The sequence below is a fragment of the Mustelus asterias genome, chromosome 16 (genome assembly GCF_964213995.1).
Source record: "Mustelus asterias chromosome 16, sMusAst1.hap1.1, whole genome shotgun sequence".
NCBI classification, from domain to species: domain Eukaryota; kingdom Metazoa; phylum Chordata; class Chondrichthyes; order Carcharhiniformes; family Triakidae; genus Mustelus; species Mustelus asterias.
In genome coordinates this window covers 65,143,006-65,164,678 of record NC_135816.1, presented here as the reverse complement: position 1 = coordinate 65,164,678, position 21,673 = coordinate 65,143,006, and the positions used below count along the sequence as shown (strand labels likewise).

Genomic DNA, 21,673 nt, shown 5'->3' with positions numbered 1-21,673 from the left:
CAATGTAAAGGAGGCGAAGGGAACTTTTAATATGCAAAGTGCGATTATATTATAGAATACATGACCATACATGACTATTGAAATGTAGGAGGGAATTGGAGGTAATTTAACAATGTAGAATTTTAACCTCAGGAAGCATGCAAGATGAGTAGGTATTTGCATATCTATTAAAATGGTTCCTTAAAGACCAATCTTTGCAGGACTGCATGCATCAGGGAAGAGTAAGAAAGTGTAACTGGAGTAGGTAGTTTCACTGTGATAACAGTGACACAAGCAGGTGGCTTGCAACGGCTCCATTCGCTGTTAAAATTGTGATTGCCAATTGAATAGATTGGCACATTATACTAAAGCAGCCGAGGTAATAGAAAGTTATTAACGCAGCCTCTTAAACAAGCGGTTTGGCATGGTTTCAACACTTTCTTGCTTCTGTTTCTGCCTGACCTCATCAACCTTTTTACATCAGTCTTCCTGAGTGTTTCAGCATTTATTCGTGCTGTGTCTCTGTAGTGTTCAGGTAGGTATATCTACTGTCTGTCTGTCTGAGGGTGGTGCATGTATGTGTGTGTATGTCTCTGGTATCTCCTTGTATTTGTGTGTGATATATTACTGGGCTGCACAGTGCCAAGACTCAATTCCAGCATTGGGTGTTTGTGTGGAGTTTGTACATTCTCACCTTGTCTGTGCGGGTTTCTTTCGGATGCCCCAGTTTCCTCCCACAGTCCGAAGATGTACAGGTTTAGGCGGATTGGCTATGGTAAATGTGCAGCATTATGGGGTGGGCCTGGATAAGAAGCTCTTTTGGAGAGTCTGTGCAGACTCGATGGGCCGAATAGCCTCCTTCAGCATTGCAGGGATTTTATAGATTCTATGGTTTGTGTGTTGTGTTGAGGGTGTGTGATGCCTATAACTGTTGTGGTCCCAGGCTTGGAAGGTGCTGTTGAAGAATGCTGCACAAGTTGCTGCATTGCATCGTGTTCATAGTACACATATCTTCCACTATGTTGGTGGAGGGAATAAATGTTTAAGGTTGTGGATGGGGTGCCTTGTGTGTGTGTGTGTGGGTAGGTATTTGTATCTGTGTGGATCTGTGTATGCATGTGTAGATGTGTATGTATTGGTGTGTTATATGTGTGATGTATGGTGTCTATCTGTAGAACATTTGTTTTTAAAGTTTATTTATTAGTGTCGCAAGTTGGCTTACATTAACACTGTAATGAGTTACTGTGAAAATCCCCTAGTCGCTACACTCTGGCACTTGTTTGGGAACACTGAGGGAGAATTTAGCATGGCCAATGCACCTAACCAGCACATCTTTCAGTCTGTGGGAGGAAATCCAGAGCTCCCAGAGGAAACCCAGGCAGACACGGAGAGTACTTGCAGACTCTGCACACTGACCCAAGCCGGGAATTGAACCTGGGTTCCTGGCGCTGTGAGGCAGCAATGCTAACCACTGTGCCATTGTGATGTGTCTGTGTGGTGGGTGTCTGTTGGTAGGTGTTATCTGTGAGAGTGGTACATAAATCCTGCTCTCCTGCTCCCATGACCTTATGAGATTTCCTGCCCCATGTGCCCAAATATCATGGGTCAAGGATTGGTCTGTTCAATCACATAGAAACCCCTGGCAGTAACCCATCACTGTGAATAGACGTCATCCTCATACTGAGGGACAACTGAGGAAACTACAGTGATGATGACGGTGTGTCTGAGTGTGTTGGACCTGTGAATATGTTTGTAATATTACTGTCTTTGTAGTCGGTATGTGTCTATTTGTGCGGTGTGTGTTTGTGTCTGGTGGGTTTGGGTATGTGTTTTGTGGATGGATGAATAGTGTCCGTGCAAATGTGTGTGTGTTGAATGTTGATGTGTCCTTATGTTTTGTGTGTGTGTGTTTAGTTGACTGTGAGTGTTGGTGTGTTTGGCTGAGTCTCTGTGTTTGTTGAAGGTGGATGTGTCCATACGTTGTGTGTGTGTGTGTGTTATGTGTGTTTGATTGACTGTGTTGAGTATGGGTGCTTCAGTCTATGCGCTGAGTGTTGGTATGTTTGGCTGAGTGTCTGTGTGTGTGTGTGTTGAATGTGGATGTGTCCGTATGTTGAGTGTGTGTGTTATGTGTGTTTGGTTGATTGTCCGTGTTGGGTATGGGTATGTAGGGTGTGGGTGTAATTGGCAGAATGCATGTGTATGTTCGACTGAGTGTGAGTGCGTAGTTGGTTGTGTGTCGTGTTGAGTGTGGGTATGTGTCAGTCTATATGTTGAATGTGTTTGGCTGAGTGTGCCTGTGTTGAGTGTGTTTGGCCAAGTGTGTTGTGTGTTTGGCTGAGTGTGTGTGTGTATGTGTGTCTGGCTGAGTGTGTCTGTGTTGAGTGTGTGTTTGGCCGAGTGTGTTGTGTGTGTATGTCTGGCTGAGTGTCTCTGTGTTAAGTGTGTGTGTGTCTGTGTTGAGTGTGGGTGCATAGTTTGTGTGTTGTGTGTAGGTGTATAGATTGAGTGTGTTGAATGTGGGTGTATAGTTTGTGTGTTGTGTGTAGGTGTATCATTTGTGTGTTGAGCGTGGGTCTATAGTTTGAGTGTGTTGAGTGTGGGTGCATAGCTTGAGTGTGGGTGTATAGTTTGTGTGTTGTGCGTAGGTGTATAGTTTGAGTGTGTTGAGTGTGGGTGTATAGTTTGTGTGTTGTGTGTAGGTGTATAGTTTGTGTGTTGAATGTGGGTGTATAGTTTGAGTGTGTTGAGTGTGGGTGCATAGTTTGAGTGTGGGTGTATAGTTTGTGTGTAGGTGCATAGTTTGAGTGTGGGTGTATAGTTTGTGTGTTGAATGTGGGTGTATAGTTTGAGTGTGTTGAGTGTGGGTGCATAGTTTGAGTGTGGGTGTATAGTTTGTGTGTTGTGTGTAGGTGCATAGTTTGAGTGTGTTGAGTGTTGTGTGTCTGTGTTGAGTGCGGGTGCACAGTTTGAGTGTGTTGTGTACTGAGTGCAGTGAGACTACCTATTTGCACCATGTAGTCACTGGCTGAATTTCTGTGTCACTGCTGCCTCGGCACGTGGGTGGGCGTGATGTTGTAAAAAGCCAGTAGTAACCAGAGACACAAAGAGAAAGGGAGAGGGAGAGTGTTTGGGATATATCGGCTTCCCAGGGTAGGACTGGCTGCAACGAAGCACCAAGGAATTGGCAAAGTGAGAAGGAAATAACGCGAAGATGAAAAACAAGTCCCATTGTCCACTTGACAGTATATTGCGATTTTGTGTTTCAAAATGAGAAGTTGGAAAAAATATTTACAGAAGAAAACTGAAGAGGGCTCTTTGATTTGACACCCAGAGCCGTCTCCTCCCTCGTAAGTTGGTGATTTGGAAAGTTGGTGTGTGTTTGTGTGCAGGGAGCTGGATGCAACAACGAGTCCAGGCGCTGCTCTCCGTTCCCAGGGCGGCCAGCCAGACAGTGAAAGCTCCTCCAAACTGACAGAGTGCCGGTGGAGTGCAGGCAGGTCCAGTATGATGGTCCCGAGGATCTCCCTACTCCTCGCGCTTGTCGGTAAGTACAACCACTCAGCAGCTCCTTCCTTAAAAAGAAACTGAACCGGATCATCATTCTTTTACAGAATCGTTATAATGAAAATTATACTTTATTAAAATAACAACAGAGCATTACATCTGATTTCCAGTTTAAGTTCCTTTATAATTTGATACTTCTTTTAGAATGTGCACTTTGCCTCTTTTCTATTGGGTCAGTTGTTGTTGCTATTTGAGAAGTCTGAACGGATTAAAAGGAACACAACAGATAAGATTGGGAAGTATCTAAATGTGCTTTAAAAATGTCACGAATTTATAAACAGCAGACCATGGTTTCTGAGCGCTGATCTAATTGTGGTAAATCGACAGGGGACCTATTCAAGACTGAGGTCCCCACACAAAGGGACAGTGATTAGTTCCTGATCAGAACGATTCTGGATTGGAAAAGTCTTTAATTCGACTAAATGGCTGCGCTTTTGAGAAATGAACAAAAGGAATTACACAAATGTGTACTATGCTGTAGTTTCAACTCTGCTGCCTGTAATATACTCGTTCTAAAACACCATCTCCCCAATACAGTCTGTACGACAACATCTCCCCAATACAGTCTACGACAACATCTCCCCAATACAGTCTGTACGACACCATCTCCCCAATACCGTCTGTACGACACCGTCTCCCCAATACTGTCTGTACGACACCATCTCCCCAATACTGTCTGTACGACACCATCTCCCCGATACTGTCTGTACGACACCATCTCCCCAATACCGTCTGTACGACACCATCTCCCCAATACTGTCTGTACGACACCATCTCCCCAATACTGTCTGTACGACACCATCTCCCCGATACTGTCTGTACGACACCATCTCCCCGATACTGTCTGTACGACACCATCTCCCCAATACTGTCTGTACGACACCATCTCCCCAATACCGTCTGTACGACACCATCTCCCCAATACTGTCTGTACGACACCATCTCCCCAATACCGTCTGTACGACACCATCTCCCCAATACTGTCTGTACGACACCATCTCCCCGATACTGTCTGTACGACACCATCTCCCCAATACTGTCTGTACGACACCATCTCCCAAATACTGTCTGTACGAGACCATCTCCCCAATACAGTCTGTACGACACCATCTCCCCAATACAGTCTGTACGACACCATCTCCCCAATACTGTCTGTACGACACCATCTCCCCAATACTGTCTGTACGACACCATCTCCCCAATACTGTCTGTACGACACCATCTCCCCAATACTGTCTGTACGACACCATCTCCCCAATACTGTCTGTACGACACCATCTCCCCAATACTGTTTGTATTACACCATCTCCCCAATACCGTCTGTACGACACCATCTCCCCAATACTGTCTGTACGACACCATCTCCCCAATACTGTCTGTACGACACCATCTCCCCAATACCGTCTGTACGACACCATCTCCCCAATACTGTCTGTACGACACCATCTCCCCAATACTGTCTGTACGACACCATCTCCCCAATACTGTCTGTACGACACCATCTCCCCAATACCGTCTGTACGACACCATCTCCCCAATACTGTTTGTATTACACCATCTACCCAATACCGTCTGTACGACACCATCTCTCCAATACTGTTTGTATTACACCATCTACCCAATACTGTCTGTACGACACCATCTCCCCAATACCGTCTGTACGACACCATCTCCCCGATACTGTCTGTACGACACCATCTCCCCAATACCGTCTGTACGACACCATCTCCCCGATACTGTCTGTACGACACCATCTCCCCAATACTGTTTGTATTACACCATCTACCCGATACCGTCTGTACGACACCATCTCCCCAATACTGTCTGTACGACACCATCTCCCCAATACCGTCTGTACGACACCATCTCCCCAATACTGTCTGTACGACACCATCTCCCCAATACTGTTTGTATTACACCATCTACCCAATACCGTCTGTACGACACCATCTCTCCAATACTGTTTGTATTACACCATCTACCCAATACCGTCTGTACGACACCATCTCTCCAATACTGTTTGTATTACACCATCTACCCAATACTGTCTGTACGACACCATCTCCCCAATACCGTCTGTACGACACCATCTCCCCAATACCGTCTGTACGACACCATCTCCCCGATACTGTCTGTACGACACCATCTCCCCAATACTGTTTGTATTACACCATCTACCCGATACCGTCTGTACGACACCATCTCCCCAATACTGTTTGTATTACACCATCTACCCAATACCGTCTGTACGACACCATCTCCCCAATACTGTTTGTATTACACCATCTACCCAATACCATCTGTACGACACCATCTCCCCAATACTGTCTGTACGACACCATCTCCCCAATACCGTCTGTACGACACCATCTCCCCGATACTGTCTGTACGACATCATCTCCCCAATACCGTCTGTACGACACCATCTCCCCGATACCGTCTGTACGACACCATCTCCCCGATACTGTCTGTACGACACCATCTCCCCGATACTGTCTGTACGACACCATCTCCCCAATACCGTCTGTACGACACCATCTCCCCAATACCGTCTGTACGACGCCATCTCCCCAATACCGTCTGTACGACGCCATCTCCCCAATACCGTCTGTACGACGCCATCTCCCCAATACCGCCTGTACAACGCCATCTCCCCAATACCGCCTGTACGACGCCATCTCCCCAATACCGTCTGTACGACACCATCTCCCCAATACCGTCTGTGCGACACCATCTCCCCAATACCGTCTGTACGACACCATCTCCCCAATACCGTCTGTACGACACCATCTCCCCAATACCGTCTGTACGACACCATCTCCCCAATACCGTCTGTACGACACCATCTCCCCAATACTGTCTGTACGACACCATCTCCCCAATACTGTCTGTACGACACCATCTCCCCAATACTGTCTGTACGACACCATCTCCCCAATACTGTCTGTACGACACCATCTCCCCAATACTGTCTGTACGACACCATCTGCCCAATACTGTTTGTATTACACCATCTCCCCAATACTGTCTGTACGACACCATCTCCCCAATACTGTCTGTACGACACCATCTCCCCAATACTGTCTGTACGACACCATCTCCCCAATACTGTCTGTACGACACCATCTCCCCAATACTGTCTGTACGACACCATCTCCCCAATACTATTTGTATTACACCATCTCCCCAATACTGTCTGTACGACACCATCTCCCCAATACTGTCTGTACGACACCATCTCCCCAATACTGTCTGTACGACACCATCTCCCCAATACTGTCTGTACGACACCATCTCCCCAATACTGTCTGTACGACACCATCTCCCCAATACTGTCTGTACGACACCATCTCCCCAATACTGTTTGTATTACACCATCTACCCAACACTGACTGTATAACACCACCTATATGATACTTTCTATGTGTGCACACTCTGCACCTGTACTATAGTGCCCTGTGATCTGACTTGAAGTATATTATTTGCACAAATTATCTGTATCATATCATCAATACAATACTGTCTGATCAACAAGGTTCTCTACTTTACGACCTTTATGATATCACTCGTACAATATCAGTTGTGTATATCTCCTGTCTGTACAATTGGATCTGAATGATATCGCCTGCAAAGTATTGTCAATGCCATACTGCTTGTACAATGATGCATGAACATTTGCAGAGCAATATTGCTTGTACACACACCACCAGTGTCAGACCACCCGTACAATGTAGTAAGCAAAAAAAAGTTTCATAAGTTGCAGGGCAATAAAGAGAATAATCTGGGGAGTATCCATCATTGGCTATTTGAATAACATGGCAAGCGATCTATGTCCACTTAAAATGTTGTTAATCTGCTTTAAGCTCCTGCCAGCAATATTCAGAAATCGAAGCTTCAAGAACTGGCCCCGCAGTCAATTGTAAGGAAATGTATTCTAACCTCAGTTCTCAACACAGCTTCATTTACTGATCTCCTTCAGGCAAAGCAACAGATGGAAGGTTTCATTTGGGGTGAGCTCAATACCTTTCGCTGCTGAAGTGGAAACGAAAACTAGATGAGTGGGAAAATGGCATTTGTATTTCATACCAACAACAGTTGCTGTCTATTTCTTGAGTTTCTGTTTTTAAAAAAAAGCTGGACATGGCTTCTCAGTGAATCAGTACTGGTGTAATTTGTCTCAAACAAAATTACAACACAAGATGTATTAACCACCTCCCATCCTGTTATAACCTTTCAGCTTTCTTGCTGCTTGATGACAGGATTGTTCTTTACATGCTTTTGTCATCACGTCAATAAGGAACAGACAAGGAATGAATTGATCAAAAACCTTATCACAGGCAGGCAACCATTTACCCCCGTGCTAATTCAGCAGCACCAGAAAATTGTTTTGAGATTGTGCTAGCGTGAAATAATAGTGCAGGGTTCGTCGATGGATGGTGCATCGATGCTGAGGGCAGTGATTCACAAAATGAAGGTGTTCAGGATAATGCTGCTCCGTGGTAAAATAACCTATCTTCACCCTCTTGTTTAAACTCCAACCTGTACCTCACTCTCCATTGCTCTGTGAAGGAACCATATGAAACCCTCAATTAGATTCAAACCTGTACCTCACTCCCCACATTTACATTATTCTCAATAGAATCATAGAGGTTTACAGCATGGAAACAGGCCCTTTTTTTTTAAAACCCCTAAGCTAATCCCAATTGCCCGCATTTGGCCCATATCCCTCTATACCCATCCTACCCATGTAACTGTCTAAATGCTTTTTAAAAGACAAAATTGTACCTGCCTCAACTATTACCTCTGGCAGCATGTTCCAGACACTCAAAAAATTGCTCCTCTGGACCCTTTTGTATGTCACCTCTCATCTTAAACCTATGCCCTCTAGTTTTAGACTCCGCTACCTTTGGGAAAAGATATTGACTATCTAGCTGATCTACGCCCCTCATTATTTTATAGACCTCTATAAGATCATCCCTCAGCCTTCTATGCTCCAGAGAAAAAAGTCCTAGTCTATCCAGCCTCTCCTTATAACTCAAACCATCAAGTCCTGGTAGCATCCTAGTAAATCTCTTCTGCACTCTTAGCGGTGTTGTTTTATTGGTACCTGGATGGGTAATTATTGAAGTGTAGCAGTTCATTGCAGCCACCCTTTTGTTATGCAGCTCAAATACAAATGACAGATTGAATTGTTTTCACGATAGCTTGGTCATTTTTCTTTAAAACGTTGTTCTCAGGAAATGGCCAGATGCTAACAAGATTGGTATTGATTGCCCATCTTTAGTAGGCCTGAAAAGGGCCTTCTGAGCCTTTACCTTTTTTCCCAGGAGCACAGGAGGCTGAGGGGTGATCTTATAGAGGTCTATAAAATAATGAGGGGTATAGATCAGCTAGATAGTCAACATCTTTTCCCAAAGGTAGGGGAGATTAAAACTAGAGGGCATAGGCTTAAGGGGAGAGATACAAAAGGATCCAGAGGGGCAATATTTTCACACCGAGGGTGGTGAGTGTCTGGAACAAGCTGCCAGGGGTAGTAGTAGAGACTGGTACAATTTTGTCCTTTAAAAAGCATTTAGACAATTACATGGGTAAGATGGGTATAGAGGGATATGGGCCAACTGCGGGCAATTGGGACTAGCTTGATTAAATAAAAAGGGCGGCATGGACAAGTTGGGCCGAAGGGCCTGTTTCCATGCTGCAAACCTCTATGACTCTACGACCTTGAACCACGTGCTTTTTCAACAAGAGGGTTAGATGCGGAATTCCCTGGATAATGAAGGAATGGTGTGTCACTTGGAGATGAGGCTGTTATACCATCTATTAATTAAGTTCCCATAATGACGTATTAATCTGTAAACTAAACACCATTTTAAATAATTACAACAGTTTACTCTCAAAGGAGCAGGATCTAACAGTTTTGGAGTTATCTTGGGATCAGGTACAGGGAGAGATATAGTATTGTCTGACTTCAAAAAAATTGGGCTTTATCTACAAAAACAGGTGCATCGTAATTTAGAATTAGAGCAGCGGCTGTCAGTGTCGGCTCATGACGGGCTTGAGGCCTCAGTCAAATTCGACTCTGGGCCTCATTTAAACATCACTGGTTAGTTGTGGTTGTAACTGTGGTAAACCACTGTTAGCTTATTGCCTGTGTGTGTGACATGCCTGGACACGTCCCTGCCGGCCCTGCCCGGGACTCCTCCCCCCCCCCGGCCCAGGTATAAAGGTGACTGCTCCCCACCCCCTGCCTCAGTCTGGACCAGTTCATCGGCATGGGTGTGCTCCAAGTCTTTTACTAATAAAAGCCTATTTGTTCTTGCATACAAACTAGTCTTTGCTTGATTGATGGTTCATCAATTTTATTAGCAAAAGTTTTGGGATGGAGCAGATACTAAAACCCGACAAACTCGAATTGGACCCTCAAGCTGTAGGAGCCTCTAACAGCTTCGATCACTGGCTGCGCTGTTTCGAAACTTTCCTCACCTCCTCCTCCTCCGTCGTCCGGACCGAAACCGACAAGCTACACGTGCTCCACGCCCGGGTAAGCGATCAAGTATTCTCGATGATTAGAGACGCTGAAACTTACAAGGATGCGATCAAACTTTTAAAAGGCCAGTACAACAAACAGACTAATGTAATCTACGCCAGACATCTTCTGGCTACTCGCAGACAACAGCCAGGAGAATCAGGTGACCAATTCCTGCGTGCGTTGCGAGCACTTGGCAGGGCCTGCAACTGCAAGGCCCTAACAGCCACCCAAAACACTGAGGACTTAATCAGAGATGCCTATGTCACGGGTATCAGGTCAAACTATGTCTGACAACGACTGCTGGAACAGGGTGGGCTGGACCTACAAAAGACTGTGGCGTTTGCCGACTCGTTAGAGGTGGCCTTCCGTAATCTCGAGGCCTACACCCCCGACCACGGGGGCACATCGTGGACACCGCAGCCGCCACCACCTCTTTACTCGGGAGGGCCGCAGGCCTACGCCACGCCACGTCCCACCAATGACCCGACCGCTGCGGCAGTCTCCGGAGGCCTGAAGTGCTACTTCTGCGGCCTGGGGAAGCACCCCCGACAACGCTGCCCGGCGAAGGATGCGATCTTCTCCGGGTGTGGAAAGAAGGGCCATTACGTGAAGGTATGCAGAGCAAAATTGACCTCCAAGCCCAGTAGCGCCGCGTGTGACCCGCGGGGGCTGCCATCTTGGGCACCGTTAGCCACGTGTGGGCCGTGCGGGCCGCCATCTTGGACGCCATCAGCCGCGTGCGATTACTCGCAAAATCCAATGGTGGCTTCGATTACGCTGGACCAATCCAGGCCTCACCAACTCGCCAGGTCCATGATGGACATCGAGGTAAACGGTCGCATTACAAACTGTTTATTTGACTGTGGGAGTACGGAGAGTTTTATTCACCCTAACACAGTGAGTCGCTACGCCCTTTCAGTACTGCCAGTGAAGCAAACGATCTCCATGGCTTCAAAGTCCCACTCGGTGGATGTCCTCGGGTACTGTGTGGCGACCCTGACTGTATGGGGCACAGTGTACAAAAACTTCAGGCTCCTCGTGCTGCCACAACTCTGCGCTGCCGTACTCCTGGGGCTAGATTTCCTGAGTCACCTTCAGAGCGTCACCATGGAGTATAATGGGCCTTTTCCCCCGTTCTCCGTTTGCAATCAGCAGTTCTTAGATTGCCCACCGCGCACTACCTGCAGCCTCTTGACCCTTAAAGTCGCCCCCCCCCCCCCCCCCCCCCCCGCCCCACCTCACTGTTTGAAAATCTCACCCCCGATTCCAAGCCCATCGCCACCAAGAGCAGACGGTACAGTGCTGGAGACAGAGCTTTTATCAGGTCCGAAGTGCAACGGCTCCTAGGGGAGGGGATCTTGAGGCCAGTACCAGCCCCTGGAGAGCCCAAGTAGTAGTTGTTAAGACTCGGGAGAAACACCGCATGGTCATTGACTACAGTCAGACCATTAACCGCTACACGCAGCTGGACGCGTACCCCCTTCCCTGCATATCTGACATGGTTAATCAGATTGCGCAATATTGGGTTTTCTCCACCATCGACTTAAAATCTACATACCACCAGCTCCCTATCCACCCGGAGGACCGCCAATATACTGCCTTCGAGGCGGATGGCCGCCTCTATCACTTCCTTAGGGTCCCCTTCGGCATCACCAATGGGGTCTCGGTTTTCCAGCGTGAGATGGACCGAATGGTAGACCAGAACGGGCTGCAGGCCACCTTCCTGTACCTGGATAACGTCACCATCTGCGGCCATGATCAGCAGGACCACGATGCCAACCTCCACAAATTCCTCCACACCGCCACGCTCCTAAATCTGACCTATAATAAGGAGAAGTGCGTATTCCGCGCACACCGCCTCGCCGTCCTTGGTTGTGTTGTGGAAAACGGGGTCATCGGTCCCGATCCCAACCACATGCGTCCCCTCCTGGAACTCCCCCTCTCCACCAGCCTCAAAGCACTGAAAAGATGTCTGAGCTTCTTCTTGTATTACGCCCAGTGGGTCCCCAATTATGCGGATAAAGCCCGTCCGCTCATCAAATCCACCTCTTTTCCCCTGATGGCAGAGGCCCGCCTGGCCTTCGACCGCATCAAAGCAGACATCGCGAAGGCCACGATGCACGCTGTGGACGAATCCATCCCGTTTCAGGTGGAGAGCGATGCGTCTGACTTCGCCCCAGCCACCACCCTTAACCAGGCGGGCAGACCCGTGGCCTTCTTCTCACGAACCCTCCAAGGCCCTGAAATTCGACAGTCCTCTGTCGAAAAGGAGGCCCAAGCCATAGTGGAAGCTGTACGGCACTGGCGCCACTACTTAGCTGGTAAACGATTCACCCTACTCACGGACCAACGGTCAGTTGCATTCATGTTTAATAACACGCAGCGGGACAAGATCAAAAACGATAAAATATTGAGGTGGAGAATCGAGCTCTCCACCTACAATTACGACATCTTATACCGGCCCGGGAAGCTCAATGAGCCCCCAGACGCCCTGTCCCGGGGAATATGTGCCAGCGCACAAATGGACCAATTGCAGACTCTCCACAACGACCTCTGCCACCCGGGGGTCACTAGGTTTTTTCACTTCATTAAAGCCCATAATCTGCCCTACTCCATTGAGGAAGTCAGGTCTATAACCAGACACTGCCAGGTCTGCACAGAGTGCAAGCCGCACTTCTATCGGCCAGACAGAGCACACCTCTCAAAAGCCACCTGCCCTTTCGAACGCCTAAGCGTCGACTTCAAAGGCCCCCTCCCCTCTTCTGACCGCAACATATACTTCCTCAACGTCATTGACGAATATTCACGTTTCCCTTCGCTATTCCCTGCCTGGATATGACCTCTGGCCACGGTCGTCAGGGCCCTGCACAGCCTCTTCACCCTGTTCGGTTTCCCCAGCTATATCCATAGCGACCGGGGATCCTCCTTTATGAGTGATGAGCTGCGACAGTACCTGCTCTCCAAAGGCATAGCCTCGAGTAGGACCACCAGCTACAACCCCAGGGGGAACGGACAGGTAGAGGGGGAGAACGCGACAGTCTGGAAGTCCGTTTTACTAGCTCTGAGATCTAAAGGTCTTCCAGTCACCCGCTGGCAAGAGGTCCTCCCTGATGCACTACACTCGATTAGATCACTCCTTTGCACAGCTACCAATGCTACCCCTCATGAGAGAATGTTTGTTTTCCCCAGGAAGTCCTCCTCGGGGACCTCACTACCGTCGTGGCTGACATCCCCAGGCCCTGTCCTGCTCCGGAAGCACGTGAGGACCCATAAGTCGGACCCCCTGGTCAAAAGAGTCCAACTCCTCCACGCCAACCCCCAATACGCCTATGTGGCGTACCCCGATGGGCGGGAGGACACGGTCTCTATTCGAGATCTGGCACCCGCAGGTGCCCCAGGGACCACTACGACCCACAACCCCAGACCCCCAACCCCCAACGTTGTCCATACAGCACCAGGGCCACAGCACGCTCCCCTAGCCCCCGTATACAGCACGCCTGAGCCCCAGGAGCCGCCACCAAGCACCCGACAATCTGAAAGGACTACAGACAACTCGAGCGACTACGACCTGGCGCCTGATCCAACACGGCGGCCACCTGAACCGACACCACAACCGGTGCTACGGCAGTCGCAGTGGCAGATCAAGCCCCCAGAGAGACTAAATTTGTAATTCTGTAAATATCGTTCCACCCACCTCACCCCCGCCGGACTCTTTTTTTAAAACAGGGGGTGAATGTGGTAAACCACGGTTAGCTAATTGCCTCTGTGTGTGACATGCCTGGACACGTCCCTGCCCGGGACTCCTCCCCCCTCCCCGGTCCAGGTATAAAGGCGACTTCTCCCCACCCCCCTGTCTCAGTCTGGACCAGTTCATCGGCATGGGTGTGCTCCAAGTCTTTTACTAATAAAAGCCTATTTGTTCTTGCATACAAACTAGTCTTTGCTTGATTGATGGTGCATCAGTAACTGTAAACCAGGAGCTTCACGGCAGCTCACTGGATAGCATGGTGCAGAATCATCTGATTCCTCCACTGAACTGGCAGTCAGCCTGCGTCTAAGATGAAACCAAAAGAGAAAATGGTGGAAAATCTCAGCAGATCTGGCAGCATCTGTAAAGCGAGAAAAGCGCTGATGTTTAGAGTCCGGATGACCTTTGAGGCGGGGGTGGTTGAGGAGCAATGCCAAGAAGATAATTCCAGGAGGCCACCTCAAAGACACACGCCAGTGGACTGGGAAGTCTTATTCCCACAAGAGAGTCCCAGAAAAATATAAACTGAAATTTTCTTTTTTTGAAATTGTTTCTAATGCTTTCATGGGATGTGAGCTTCACTGCCTTTGATGCCATCTCTAATTGTCCTTGAGACGGTGGTGGGAAGCAGTTATGATGGTTGCTAAACAAGGACTTTGTCATGGAAGAAGATTGATAGCTAGGAAGCTGTTTTCTTTGATGATAATTATTGATATTATAAACAACAGATTTCAAGAAAATAGTGTTCATCCCTTGAAGAATATTAAGCCTATCAGCTCTTAACCTGTCTTTTAACTCGGGAGTAAACCACCGCAACAGATTTTACTTTTGCCGGTTGTTATCAGATGTGTGGGGAAGAAAAAGAACTCCCAGAAACGTTCCCTTAGTTTATTACAGTGCCTGGTATATTTTAGTCTGGTTTTGAAACAGGTGACATGAGCTGCTGTCAGAATAGTTCAACACCATTTTGAAAATCCCATCAATTGAGGATTATGATCAGCCAACATTTTAACAACAGGTCATGAGGTTAAGTTTTGAGTTGCTATAAATGTCCCACTTTATTACATATACGTAATTTTGACATTTGCCCGATGATATAAAATGGCAGATATTGGATCACCTGTGGGTTAAGTATCTCCCTGGGTTTTTAGTTCCTTTGACATTGAGATGTATAACAGAGGTTGATCCGACATCTCCTGTTTCAGACTCTCACCCAAAGTCAGAAAGTACAGTGTGTGAAGTGATCACTCAGTCCTCTTTCCAGAACCCTGTTTTATGTATCACCCTTACTGTTTAGCTGCAGTCGACAGTATTGCTTCTGTCTGAACTTTGCTTTACTTTTCACACTTTCTCCCTTCAACCCGGCTCATTTAACTTTGAATTCACCTGTCACCGGGTAACAGACCAGAATTCATCTGGTCCGTTACTATAGTGAGCTTAGGCATGCTTTTCTTTCCTCTCAATCACATAATGCCTAAAGGGCCCATCTTAATTCACCAATCCAGATTTGTCTAATGCCTCCCTTTTTCAGCATCGAACACTCGCAACTCTTTTTCTAAGAACAAAAGAAAGTATACTGCGTTGCCCTTGAGCCTGCCCCACCGTTCAATATGACCATGGTTGATCTTCTGCCTCAACTTGACTTTCCCAGTTTGCCCCCAATATTACTTGATTCCCTAAGAGACCAAAAGTCTGTCCATCTCAGACTTAAATATACTGAACGATAGAATATCCACTACATCCCGGGGTAAATAATTGCAAAGATTCACAACCCTCTGAGATAAAATATTTTTCCTCATCTCAGTCCTAAGTGATCAATCCCTTATCCTGAGACTGTATCCCAGTGTCCCAGATTCCCCAGCCAGGAAAAACAACCTCTCAGCATCTACCCAGTCAAACCCCTTCAGAACCTTGTATGTTTCAATGAGGTCAATCTCCCTCTTCTAAACTCTAGACAATCGGCCCAATTTACTCACCATTGGACAACCCTTTAATTTCATAAATCAACCTATTGAACCTTCACTGTCAACCTCCTTAAATACAAAGACCAAAAATATGCACAGTACTCCAAGAGTGGTCTCGCCAAAGCCCTAAACAATGGTAATAAGACTTCATTATTCTTGCACTTCAAAGCCCTTGCAATAAAGGCCAACATGCCTTCCTAATTGCTTGCTGTATCTGCATGCTAACTTTCTGTTTTATTTGCATGAGTCTCTGAGCATCAGCATTTAAAAGTCATAGGGGGCGATCTTACCAAAAACATTCTAAATGCCAAATGAGCGTGGAAACGGGAGAGAATCGTGCCCATTTTTTGGGCGAGCTCCCAGTCACAATCGCACGGCACTTAGTTGAAAAGAAGAGCCACAATGCAATTCTCACCAGTAGGGGAGGGGCGGAGCTTAATCTCATCGGGAAGCCAGCTGCTGAGCTCTTGTGTAGGCACCCCGATTTTCCTGTACACCATGTACTAGGAAACCACCTGTCATTGCCTACCACCGCCGCCCCCGCCCCGATCGCTGCCCCAGCTGATTGCTGTCCCCCCGATGCAAAGTTCCCTCCTTCACTCCACCACTACGGAGCCCCCCTCCCCAATCATTCCTGGCACCCTGGCCCTGCCCCCCCCCCCCCACAGGCTGTGACCCCATCAAGCCCCCACAGGCTGTGACCCCATCAAGCCCCCCCATCAGACCCTTCCCCCTTGACATTGCCAGGGTGGCCCAGATGGTGGTGCCAGGCTGGCACTGACTGAGGGGCACTGTCCAGCACTGCCCCGCAACCACCAGGGATCTTCAATGGCCTCCTTTCCCACCAGCGAGGCTTTCACATCTGGTTCCTGTTGGTTGGGACCATACATGATCCTCGCCAGTGAGGACTGCGACCAACGGGCAGGTAAGTGCAAGTTAGTCCGGGCAATAGCGATTTCAAATTTTGAATATTGGAAAGGGCGTGAAGCCGATTTCAGTGCTGGTAACATCAAGAGGTGAAAAACCAGGCGTGAACCCAATTTTTCGCCTCTCACCTGATCGACAAGCGTGACGAGCCAGTAAGATCGCCCCCATAGTCCTTTAAAAAAATTGACCTTTTTTGTTCTCAATATGGAAGCAAATAACCTCCTACTTCTCCACATTATACTCCTTGTGCCATCTTATTGCCCACTCACTTAACCTCTCTTTGCATCCTCTGTGTCTTCATTGCAGCTTATATTATTATCTAGCTTTGAATCATCAGCAACTGTAGATACATTACTCTAAGTGATTATTATAGATTGTAAATAGCCGAGGCCCTAGCACTGATGGTTGCGACACTCCACTAGTTACAGTCTGCCAAACTGAAAATGCCTCTCTGCTTCCTGTTTGTTAACCAATCCTCCTTCCATGCTAATTTACTATCCCCGAACTCAATCCACCCTCATCTTGCATATTAATCTTTTGTGCAGCACTTTATGGAAATCCAAGTATACTACATCCACTACTTTCCCTTTATCTACCCTACCAATTACTTCCTCAAAAACTCTACAACAATTTTTTCATTCATTCGTGGGACATGGGCGTCGCTGGCTAGCCAGCATTTATTACACATCCCTAGTTGTCCTTGAGAAGGTGGTGGTGAGCTGCCTTCTTGAAAAGTTGCAGTCCACGTGCTGTGGGTTGACCCACAATGCCGTGAGGGAGGGAATTCCAGGACTTTGACCCAGCGATTGCGAAGGAAGCAGTGATATATTTCCAAGTCAGGATGGTGAGTGGCTTCGAGGGCAACTTGCAGCTGGTGGTGTTCCCATGTCATTCTAGATGGAAGTGGGTTGTCAAAATTTGTCAAACACTGTAGTTCCTCATCGCATTCTCCGTTACAATGCCTCAGCCAATTACAGTTAACTTGCCAACGAATCAGTCCCCTTTTCTCCTGTTGTATAAATTGTTGTGATTCTTTGAAATTTGGCATTCTTGCATTTGTCCTGATGAGTGTGAAATGAAAGGCTTAGAACCATGTCTCTTTTGAGCATGTTTTGTACTACCAAGCGACAGTTTAAAAACACTGTTTCCCTTTTGTAAAACCATATTACCTGCCTGAACATATTTTGATTTTCTATGTGCATTGTTAAGATTTCCTGAACAATAGTTTCCAGCATTTTCTTAACCACTGATGTCAAGTTAATTGTCTGTGTTTTCTCCTCCCTTTCTTAAATATTGAGTTACTTTAGTTAAGTTCCAATTTGTCAGGACCATTCTAGAATCTCGGGAATTTTGGAACATCGTAATCGGAGCATCCTTTTTTTTTGTAGCTGCCTCTTTTGGAACTCTGGGTTGTAGACCATTAGGCCTTGGAGATTTGTGCCTTAAGTTTCTCCAATGCTTTCTCTCTTGCAGTTTCAATTACTTTAAGTTCCTTATTCTCATTAGCCTTCAAGGAAGGAAGGGAAGAAAGTGAGTTGGAGATAGGTTAGAATAAAAACAAGCTCCTACTTCAATGATACTTCCATAATATAAAATGAGACACTTTTGGGGACTGAAGCCATCAAATCCAGTCACTAATTTTTGATTTGTTTTATTATTGTCACATGTATTATCATATAGTGAAAAGTATTATGTGCGATACAGACTAAGCATACCATTCATAAAGAAGGAAACGAGACAATGCAGAATGTAGTGTTACAGTCATAGCTAGGGTGTAGAGAAAGATCAACTTAATGCAAGGTAGTCCATTCAAAAGTCTGAGAACAGCAGGGAAGAAGCTGTTCTTGAGTTGGTTGGTACATAACCTCAGACTTTTGTATCTTTTTCCTGAAGGAAGAAGGTGGAAAAGAGAATGTCCGGGGTGCATGGGGTCCTTAATTATGCTGGCTGCTTTGCCGAGGCAGCGGGAAGTGTAGACAAAGTCAATGGATAGGAGGCTGGTTTGCATGATGGATTGGGCTACATTCATGATCTTTTGTAGTTTCTTGCGGTTTTGGGCAGAGCAGGAACCATACCAAGCTGTGATACAACCAGAAAGAATGCTTTCTATGGTGCATCTGTAGAAGTTAGTGAGAGTCGTAGCTCACATGCCAAATTTCCTTAGTCTTCTGAGAAAGTAGAGGCGTTGGTGGACTTTCTTAACTATAGTGTCAGCATGGAGGGACCAGGACAGGTTGTTGGTGATCTAGACACCTAAAAACTTGAAGCTCTTGACCCTTCCTACTTTGTCCCCATTGATATAGACAGGGGCATGTTCTCCACTACGCTTCCTGAAGTCGATGACATTCCCCTTTGTTTTGTTGACATTGAGGGAGAGATTATTGTCACCGCACGAGTTCACCAGATTCTCTATCTCATTCCTGTACTCTCTCATCATTGTTTGAGGTCCGACCCACTACGGTGGTGTCGTTGGCAAACTTGAAAATCGAATTGGAGGGGAATTTGGCCACATGGAATAAATTAATCCCAATCAGCATTGCTGATTAAAGGAGTCCACAGGTAGACATGGAGAAAGGGACATAGGTACACAATAAAAAGGTAAAAATCAACAATCACACACCCAGAGCCACTAATACATATGGAGCCAGATTTTACCATTCCCCGCCAGATATGTTTTTGGCAGGGGAGAGCACGTAAAATCCCACCACTTTTCCACTCCCGACACCATCCCCATAATACAGGAGGCGGTGGGTAAGGTGGCCACCTGCCCTTAAGCCTATTGATGCACGGTGCAACAGTGGTTAGCACTGCTGCCTCACAACACCAGGGTCCCAGGTTCAATTCCGACCTTGGAACACTGTGTGTGTGAAGTTTGCATATTCTCCCCGTGTCTGCGTGGGTTTCCTCCGGGTGCTCTGGTTTCCTCCCACAGTCCAAAGATGTGCGGGTTAGGTGGATTGGCCATGCTAAATTGACCCTACTGTCAGAGGGATTAGCAGGATAAATGTGTGGGGTTGCGGAAATAGAGCCTGGGTGGGATTGTGGTTGGTACAGACTTGATAGGCCGAATGGACTCCTTCTGTACCGTAGAGATTCTATGATGCCCTTAAATAGCCAGTTATTGCTCACTTTAGGTCTCAATCTGCCTGCACTGTGAGCATACACTAAGCAGGCAGTGGGAGCTTAGTGTATGCTCACTAAGCATACACTAGTGATGTATGCGAGAGTGGAAAGGCCTTTTTACACAGTTTTGGTGAAAAGCTGGAAAGGAAGAGTGGGTTACATTGTTCAGCGAGCACAATTGGAAGCAACACCCCAAGACACACCCGCCCCCTTGTGTCTCCATACCTGGCCTCTGAAACCTGTCTCATTGTTGGGATAGCCTTATTTAAAGCTGTTCGAATTGGCACCAAACTTTCTTTTCGGGGGCTTGGGTAACATGAAGTACACTTGCTGCCCAACCTCCCTCCACTTCCCTTCCCTAAACACACTGAGAAGCTGAGACATGGCACTGAATAGTATATGCCTGCTATGACAGACTGCCCTTTCAACAATGTATTCTTCATGTTTGAACTTTTAGCCAATTGTTTTCCCCCCCCACAGATTATGTCCTCACGGACGAAATTGGAACTCAAGATGGCTGCCTGTCAGCAGAAACACAGTGCTCCTTGGACCATGACTGCCGCACAAGGTTCAACGTGCTAAAGCAGTGCACAAATGGCAGTGGGATAGAACACTTACAACCAGCTGCCAGGAATGAATGCATGATTGCTGCACACGCTCTTCAGTCCAGCCAACTCTTCAAGTGCAAGTGCAAAAGAGGAATGAAGAAAGAGAGGATTTGCCTACGGATATACTGGATCATGCACCAGAGCCACATCTCAGGTACATTGAGTATCTGTGTCTAGAAGCTCACCCCCCCCCCACCCCAGCGCCTGATCTTCTGGGGGGCCTCGATTGCCCCCTCCTTCACTCCAGCAGGGTTGGGCTGCCAGCTCCCCGCTTGTGGGGGGGCTATAGTAGACCCCACTGGAGTGAACACTCCTGGTTTGGGGGAAGACACTAGCATGCCTGGAGACTTCAGTCCCAGGCCCACTAATGGGATGCTAATCACGGTTAGCATAATTTATTCAGCTCTGCGCCAATTTATGGCATGGAGCTGATGGCACTGGAAATCCTGCGTTGGGAGATGCAGAGGCCTTGGCACCCACTGGTGAGCTTGCGAAACGGCCTCCATTCGAGTCTCCGGGCCCACTGTGCTAAAAAAGCAGCGCAGCGGGATGGGAGAATCATCCCCAGTATGTCTTCAAGAGGGAGTTAGATATAGGTCTTGAGGCTAAAGGGATTAAAGGACATTGGGGGCGGGGGGGGATCAGGGTATTGAGTTGGATGATCGGTCATGATTATGATGAATGGTGGAGCAGGCTCGAAGGGCTGAATGGCCTATTCCTGCTTCTATTTTCTATGTTTCTAATGTAACAAGAAGCTGAGCAGACACCTTGTTTGGATGAAGAGTGAGTTGCCTTTTTCTTTTCCTGTAGGCTACAATGAGCTTGAAGCATCACCCTATGAATATTCGATGCCTGGCCCAACCTGGGGCCTGGACTACGGTAGACTTGCCTCTCTGGTGTCAGGTACTGCACCCTGTAAACCTCACTAAATGCATCATTCTACAAATGCCTTAGAATGGTATTATACCAAGTTGGAGCACCAGGTATCTTTTCTGGTTGGTGGGGAGGGTGGAGAAGGAGTACATTTGCACTGTGAGTGACAGAATTTCCAGGTAATCTGCTTCAGATGTTTCTTTAAGAAATAATATAACAATCATTAAATATCTGGTGTTGACATTGTTGTGTGTCAATGAGCTGCAGCAATCATTGGAATTATAATAAAGTTTCTGACCTGGAACTGCATTGCTGTTCTTTCACTGCTGCTGAGTCACTACTCGCTCCCTAACAG

General features: G+C 47.1%; 1 protein-coding gene across 3 annotated transcripts in view; it reads left to right on the top strand.

The window, feature by feature from the left end:
- The first annotated feature begins 3,077 nt into the window (after positions 1-3,077).
- Positions 3,078-21,673, top strand: part of LOC144505514 (GDNF family receptor alpha-4-like) — a 34,965-nt gene continuing 16,369 nt past the window's right edge. Inside the window, exons 1-3 of one of the 3 annotated variants that reach the window (XM_078231637.1) lie at positions 3,078-3,526; positions 20,318-20,599; positions 21,256-21,348. In XM_078231637.1, coding sequence (XP_078087763.1) covers positions 3,487-3,526; positions 20,318-20,599; positions 21,256-21,348 — 415 coding nt within the window. In that variant the 5' untranslated portion in view covers positions 3,078-3,486. Of the gene's footprint in view, positions 3,527-7,415; positions 7,557-20,317; positions 20,600-21,255; positions 21,349-21,673 lie in introns of those variants that run through there. The other 2 variants (XM_078231638.1, XM_078231639.1) reach the window with 2 other exon arrangements.